Source organism: Mus caroli, chromosome 5 (genome assembly GCF_900094665.2).
Source record: "Mus caroli chromosome 5, CAROLI_EIJ_v1.1, whole genome shotgun sequence".
NCBI classification, from domain to species: domain Eukaryota; kingdom Metazoa; phylum Chordata; class Mammalia; order Rodentia; family Muridae; genus Mus; species Mus caroli.
In genome coordinates this window covers 100,002,837-100,010,789 of record NC_034574.1, presented here as the reverse complement: position 1 = coordinate 100,010,789, position 7,953 = coordinate 100,002,837, and the positions used below count along the sequence as shown (strand labels likewise).

Genomic DNA, 7,953 nt, shown 5'->3' with positions numbered 1-7,953 from the left:
CACAACTGGCCATACAGAAAACACTCTTATTGGCTTAAAAAAAAAAAAAAAAAAAAAAAAAAAAAAAAAAAAAAAACCCAACCAACCAAAACAAAACCTTAAAGCACAAGGCCCTCCAGTCAGCCTGGGCTGCTCCAGCTGCTCCTGCCTCTAATTGAGAAAAGCATCAGGTAACATGTTAAAGAAAAGGGTGTCCGTGTGGGGGACACATTCCTCCTCAGATTCCACTATGTGACATGTCTTTCTTAACTGCAGGGGAGACAGCACGAAGGCAGCAAGTCCCTACCTCGCCACCAGCCTCGGAGAACAGCAGCGCCGCCCACAGCATAGGGAGCACTCAGAGCACTCCCTGCTCTAGCAGCAGCACGGCCTAGGTGGACAGACGGACGCCGCTGCCTAGGTGGACAGACGGATGCCTGCCACCGCCGGGGCAGGGCCCGATGCCAATGCTGGGTGTCCAGACTCAGAAGGCTTGATCTGGGTTCCCTGAAAAGAGAGAGTGGATTTCAGTATACAGACAGCCTGCTCTACCCACCCCTTCCTTACCACGGCCCACGTAAATGTGACCCTGGACATCTGTCACACGAAAGCTAAGCTGGTGGCCTTCCCCGCCAGCCCCTCGCAGGATGGGGGTTTCAATGTGAAACATATGCCAGTTTTTGTTCTTGTTTTTTTTTTTTTTTTAATGCTGCTTTGTCCAGGTGTCCAAACATCCATCATTTGGGGTCGTATGTTTTACAGAGTAAAGGAGATGGTGAAGGGATGTCAGCTAGAGCGTAGAGCCAGGGAGAGACAGCCAGGGATTCTAGCTGAACCAAGATGTAAAATAGGAGAAATGCTCCCTCCATAGCCAATCTGCATCTCGCTCTGGATGCCCACTCCTGACCTGCCACGCCCTACACGGTCCCCTGTGTAGCTTGCTAGCCTTGGGAGCCTGTCACTTGCCAAAGCAACATTCCTCTCTTGGGCCAAAATGAACGCTGACTCCTGATACTCCACACAAGCACACCAACTCCAAAAGTACCTTAAAGCCAGGTTTGTTTCTCCTTTCAGGGGAGAGCGTGGAACATCAGATTTGTGCCTGTCTCTAACATTCTGTCCTAATCATACTTAAACATCAGGCAGGTGGGGTTCAGTGGTAAGCGAAGGGATTATTAGCAAGGTAATGCCTGTGTATGGTCATACAGGCACAAATGCAGAACACCCAGCACATTGGAGAGACAACCACTTCCTCCTTAAAAATGTCCTATGCTTCCAGAGTCGGAACCTGAGTTATATGTGGTAGATTATATTGACTCCAACCATCAGCCTTTCTGATGAGCCTGTAGAGAAGCCTAGAGAGCCCTGGGCCATCTGATGATGTCACCAGTGCTGCCTCAGATGATGCAGAGACAGGGAGTTTCAGGTGAACTTCTTCAGCAGAATAAGGTGATGCCACTCTTGACAGTTGCTGAGCTCAGTGACACTTCAGTGTTAAAACTGAACCCCAGAGGGGATTCTCCATGCTAGATCTGCTGCAAATTAAATAATACCAATTTTCCAGAGTCCCTCCCCGCCCCCCAACTTAAGATTCCATAAGTAGAACAAGCTAGATCCTAACCTGAAATAGCCATGAGCAAAGCCCACTGCCTTTTCAGTCAGGCAGTTGTGTCCAGACCTTCATGAATGAAAACTTCAACGTTGAAGTGTTGCTGGTAGAAACAGCATGTGAAGGGATACGGACAATCTCAGTCGATGAGCCCTCGTCCGACTGAAGAGAGTGGCCCAGCTTCTATTCAATTGGGAAAATTTGAACCAAAGCAGATATCTTTAGGGCTGAGGGCCTCCAACTGATGCATAGATACATTGAAAATACTTCAGATTTTCCACACGAATACAAGATGGTTAGAGACTAGAGAAATACTTTTCTTTAGTTCATTGGTTTTTAACATGAAGGTGTCATTGTGGAGGACCTGGATGATGCTACCTGTGTTTAAAAATAATGCGCTTTGCCTAACCTTCAGCCGAATGTAACTGATAAGTATATTCTATGTATAAAAAAATGTTTAAAGATGTCTTCAAGGAAGACTAGAGTCTTTAAATCAGTTATAGCTATATTTTACTACAAAAATTCTGTATAAAGATATATTTAAATATTTTAGAGAAATTTAAGTTACTCCTTATGAAATGTTTAATTTCAGTTACTGTGAATTCTTCTAATCAGTTCATTCTTTGATTTTAAAAAGAAAAATCTTTTCCATCATATTAAAGAGAAAATTAGCTATGGGAAGATATTAAAAGATTTCTTAGATGGATGTGGTTAAAATTTTTTTTGTAATATATTTAAATGTATATTTTTGAGAGAGATACTACATTGCCAATGACTTTATAAATAATCTTAAATTAACTTACAAATTTATAAGATGCAAACCAAAAGACTTTTTTTTTTTAAAGAGAGAAAGAAAAGAGAAAAAAGCTTTTATTTCCTTGGATCTCATTATCAGAAATATTATTCAGCTCGAGAAATCTGACCCCATATTGGAAAGTGAATGTCCTTTGGTATTCCTGAAGCTAAAGCTTGGGTGTCTCCGCCCAGCTCTTGTTACAGTGTTTCTGACTGCTTCACCCTTCACAGATTTAATACAATGTATAAGCCTTACTTTCATAACATATTCTACAAGTTTCCTTAAGACTGTTGTTATAGTCTGGCTGAACCCATTTCCACCTGCAAAGTCTTGTGTTGTGTCTGCAGGCCACACCAGTGGCCACAGGGGCCATTTTGTCTTGTTGATGCTGAAACCATGCTGGACTGCCCCAGTTTAAGGCAGGACTGTCTGTGCAAGGCACTACAGCTATTCACGTGGTGTTACCGCTGCATTTTCAAAGGTCGGAGATCTTTCTTCTGCCTGAGTTGGTCATGTAGCAATTTTTTCCTAAACATAAAATGGCCTTTTGCTTGTCTGGTAATGAGATTGTAAATCCATTTCCTGCGTGTGTTCTCCGCAGGCTTGCCTGAGTGTGTGGGGTGCGCAGGCGCGTGCCTGTCTTTTTGTACTGTAACTACCTCATGGTTTGAATGATGCGCGTACTGCTGGTTGTATTAACAGAGCACATTTGTCGGGTGAGTCGTGTATACAAACTTTTTTTTTTTATCCTGTTTGTTTTATCTGGGGGTTCGTTCATTAAACTGACAGACATTTTTCTAGGAAGGACTATTATCAGTTTCCAAATGCAATACTCTATTCTGGTTTTTCCTGAGTGAGCCTGATTTTGTTACTGTTTTTCATCTACGAGGGTAAAACCATACCCTGGGAAATCCCTGTGGCCAGTTTGAACACCCCTGCTGTAACCTTCCCTCTGATCCATGGTCTTTGTGAACCTGCTTAGAGGTATAGTTTTGATAACCACAGTTTTAATTCTTTTATCTGTGCATAATAAAGATATATATCAATTATTAATTTATGTCATATCTGGTCATCACTAAACCCTCCCCTTGGTCTGACACAGCTTTGATGGCACCTGCTGGAACAGGGCAGATGAGGATGAAGAGAAAGGAGGGGAAAGGCAAGGACCCAAGAGAGCAGAGAGGAAGGGAGGGGGCAGGGATGCCAGGCTGTGCCCAGAATTCACTCCATGACCTTTGAGAGTCAAAGGGAGAAGTCATATGCATTTAGGCTCCACCCCTTTCATCTCCCCAAATGTCAATGCAACTTCCACCGTGCACTGTCCCTGTCTGCCACTAGTTTCTTCTGGTTGCCCAAGGCAGAAAGTAGAATATGGTTGGAGTCTCCTTGACGTCACACCCCAGTTTACAAAGCCCAGGTTTCATTCATTATCGACGATATCATTTTCAAATGATGAGTTTATTCCTTCTACCTGAGAGCCTTCCTGGCTTTAATTTTTCACCACACAGCAAAACTCCTAAACACATGCAAACCATGTTACTGCACCACTTGAGTCTTTTAAGCAATTTCCCTGTTTGCTTCACTTTCTTCCTAGACCCACAGAAGTTACCAAAGTAGAGCAGCTGCCATAGAAGATAAATCCACAGCCGCCTTATCGGATCCTCCAGGATCCTGGAGGACCTGGTATCCATGATCTTAGTTCAAACTCAAAGTCATTGATATGTTTTCATAAATAGGGATTTTGTGGTGTTGAATAGAAATAGCACAACAAAGCCAACAACTAGTCATGTGGTACAGCACAGCCCCACCCCACCCCACCCCACCCCACCCCAATAATAGCAACTTCTTGTACTTGGTGGCTATACACTATTCCCTGTAGTGAATTAAGCCTCACTTCAGGTAATGGACTTTCGAAGTATTATTGTCACAGTGCTAACAAAACACTCTGCTGTAGTTAACATTGTGTGTGTGTGTTTATATATGAATAAAATAGATATTATTTCCCCATACGTGCACACACATACACACACACACACACACACATTTACAACCTGGTGCTTTAAAACAAAGACTGAAAGACAATTTTATCATTACAAGAGGAGATTTTGACATATGACATGTGGAAACTGATCAAGCAAAAGGGTTTGGTTTGGAGAGCAAGCTGTGGGTTCACACCCATAATTCCAGCACACAGGAGACAGATGGGAGGACTAAGTTCTGAGTCAGCCTGGGCTGTATGATAAATTTCAGGCTACCAAAAAGGTTCTGTCTCAAAAACAAATTAAAAAAAAAAATTTAGATGTGAGAATCTGAATGATGCAGTTGAGCTTGATCAGCTGGGCTGTTTCCAGGCTGGAGAATGCTGAACAGATGAGATAGCTGTATGAATTCTGCCCCATAGTTGGAATCTCAGCAAATATCATAGAATTCAATCATGTTGATTTAACATAATGCCAGGTTAGGAATCAATCTGATTTGATTGGATACCCAATACATTTCTAAATTTTAAGGCACAACAGAATGGTTAAGGGTCAACGAACTTGTGATGGCAAATGGGAGGTATTTAGAGTGGAAAACTTAGAATCCGTGGAAACATGCCGCTGAAGCCGCACTGTGTGTAGTTACAATGTTTCAAATTCGGAAAACACAAAGTTGCAAGTCTCATGCTTTGTGGAACTGCTGAAGGCAGAAGTTCGTCACAATGAACACAGGCATTAGGCAGGAAACAGAGCACACACTATAGAAACTGTAAGAAGGTGGTTGCCAAGAGCCACTCTATCCTCTCGAAGCAGAAAACTCAGTCACGGTGGGTGACATGACAGGGTCAGTGTGGTCCTCCTGGTGGATAAACAGACTTGGTCAGGTGGGTTTTAGGCAAGTGAGGACATGATTGGCTGGCTGAGGTTAATGGGTGAGGAAGATGAGCTGGGTATATCCGAACGTGAGGCTGTGAGATGGTTCAGTGGGCAGACACCCGCTGCCAAGGCTGATAACCTGAGCTCAAGCCCCAGGCTCCAGATAGTAGAAGGAGAGAACCAGGTCCCCCGACCTTCACACAAGGCACATTATAAATCAAAAGTGATAGAAACGAATTAAAATACAATATTAATTATTAAAAGTAAAATGTACAAATAAAAAAGTTGAAAAACCAAGAAGACAGGGAGAGGACTCAGTGGTTAATAGCATGGGTTAATAGACCTCTTGCAGAAGGTCTGCGCTCAGTTCCAGCACCCACATGACAACTCACACCCGTCTATAACTCCAGTTTCAAGGGATCGGACATTCCCTGCTTCTGGCCTCTCTAAACACCAAGAGTGCATGTGGTACACAAACCTGTATATCATCAAACACTCATATGCAAAAAATAAGTAAATCTAAAAAAGCATTCTTTTCAGTAGTAAACACACAGATGAAAACAGATGGGAAGACTAAATTCTGAGACGGCAAGCCTGGGCTATATGATAAATTTCAGGCAAGCCTGGGCTACCAGGAAGGTAGTAGTAGTAACACAGAGATGAAAACACTGCTGAGCCCATGTAGTTTTACAGGTAAAAATTTTTGAAAGGTAAAATTTCCAAATGGTTTCTGGTTTCTGGTTTAATAGTGGGCCAAAGGGAATGAGTTTTTAAATTAAACTGAGCATGGTAGTAGTACACTGTAACCTCAGCCCTTGGCAAAACAAGCAAGAAAGATCCATCCAGTCATATGGCTCTGCAGAGCAATTTCAAGGCCATGCAACCCTGCTTGAAAAATGAAGAAAAGATTGATTGCCACATTACTCTCTCTGAAGGCCATGTGTGAGCATGCCCAGCTCCTGGCTCCTCTATCAGCCCTGGGCATGTTGACAGCGTTCAAGCTCTGGGAGTCAGATGCACGGATTAGATCTTGGCCCTACCACTTGGTGGATAAGCTTTTCCTTAACTTAAATTTTTTTTTAAAAAGAGTACTTTTCAACATTTCTGTGAATATTAAATGAGATAATCTACATGAACTTCTTGAGGTAAAATAGTAGCTTAATAAAAGCATCTCCTGCCATCATCAGAGTTACATCTGGGTGAGCTTTGGCAACATAATGGGGGCAGCTTTATCTCATTTTTGAAATTATTTGCACTAGTGGTGAGTTCTAAACTATTTTATAATGGCCTTTTCCAGATCATTCTATACATTTCTAATTTCTCTGCCTATTTTTTTCTTTTTCATATGATGATATTTTAGAATGTTTTTTATTAACTCTGAGAATTTCAGGCAATTTTTGATCATACTCACCCCTCCCCTAACTCCTCTTGGAAATCTAGTTTATTAATTTTTGAGAATTTCATAGGTATGATGTGTTTTAATCAGACTCAGCCTCTCACTGCTCCCGCTGACCTAGTCTCCTAGTTCTACACTAGCTCCATCCCTCCCTCGCTATGTTTAATAGCCGACTGTCAGCCTACCAAGGATCACATCTTTAAAGGAGACCTACTCTTTCTTGTTGAGCAGCCATCTGCTAACCATCTGCACCGCCTCTGCCAGAGGGGGGTCTGTCCATTTTTCTAATGAGTAGTTTGGTTTCTTTTGTTTTTGTTTTTAACCTTCATTGGGGAAGATTTGTGTCACATTATGACCAGTATTTCTTTCATACCATTATCTTTCTCTTCTGTTCATGATAAACATATCATCCGGATCATTGCTTGTCACTTTAGGTAGTTGGCTTCGTCCATCTTTTTCTTGTATCCATTGGCTTCTTGTCCCTCCTGGGATTCTGTGACTCTAGACACACCTTAACACACTGCCATTTTTGCTCTTAAGGTTTGGATGCATGCTTAACCCATACATGTATGATATGAAGGAAGGCTCACATGATTAAGCCATATGTGTGTGATATGAAGGAAGGCTCAGATACTTAAGCCACGGATGTGTGATATGAAGGAAGGCACACATGCTTAAACCATATGTGTGTGATATGAAGGAAGGCACACATGCTTAAGCCATGCATGTGTGATATGAAAGAAGGCTCTAGTTTTGTTTCTTCCAGATGAGAATTCAATTCTACTGGGAGGTTTAAAGTTCATCCATTTCCTATTGTATTAAATTTTTTAAAAAATGATGAGGGGCTGGAGATGTAGCTAAGTGGTAGACTCTTGTCTAGCATGCTTATAAGGCCCTGGGTTTAATCATACTGAAGAAAAAGGGGGGGGGTGGGATGTGGAGATTGCCCAGCATTAAGCGATAGATTTGGTGTGAAATCATTGCTAGGCAGCACCGGGAAACACCTAGAACAGTAGGAGGCCCACCTAAGAGTTAATAACAACAGGCCATCGTTTTCATTAAGTTCTTCACTGATCCCATGTTCCAAGGGAAAATGTTGTAACTCTTAGCACTATGGGTTCTCTGATTTTTCTGGAGAACAAATCTGTCTTTTCCCTCCCTGTCACTGTAAAAATCTTGAGAAAAGGTTTTCTGGTCAGTAATAAAAAACAGACCAATGTCAGATCTACCCAAAAGTCATGGATCAACATGCAACCCTGCTCTCTCTCTCTCTCTCTCTCTCTCTCTCTCTCTCTCTCTCTCTCTCTCTCTCTCTCTC

At 42.2% G+C, this 7,953-nt stretch overlaps 1 protein-coding gene across 1 annotated transcript in view; it reads left to right on the top strand.

Moving 5' to 3' along the window:
• Tgfbr3 (transforming growth factor beta receptor 3) overlaps positions 1-3,437 on the top strand; it is a 180,037-nt gene extending 176,600 nt beyond the window's left edge. The window contains exon 17 of the mRNA XM_021163025.2: positions 256-3,437. Coding sequence (XP_021018684.1) covers positions 256-374 — 119 coding nt within the window. The 3' untranslated portion in view covers positions 375-3,437. The remainder of the gene's footprint in view (positions 1-255) is intronic.
• The last annotated feature ends 4,516 nt before the right edge of the window (positions 3,438-7,953 follow it).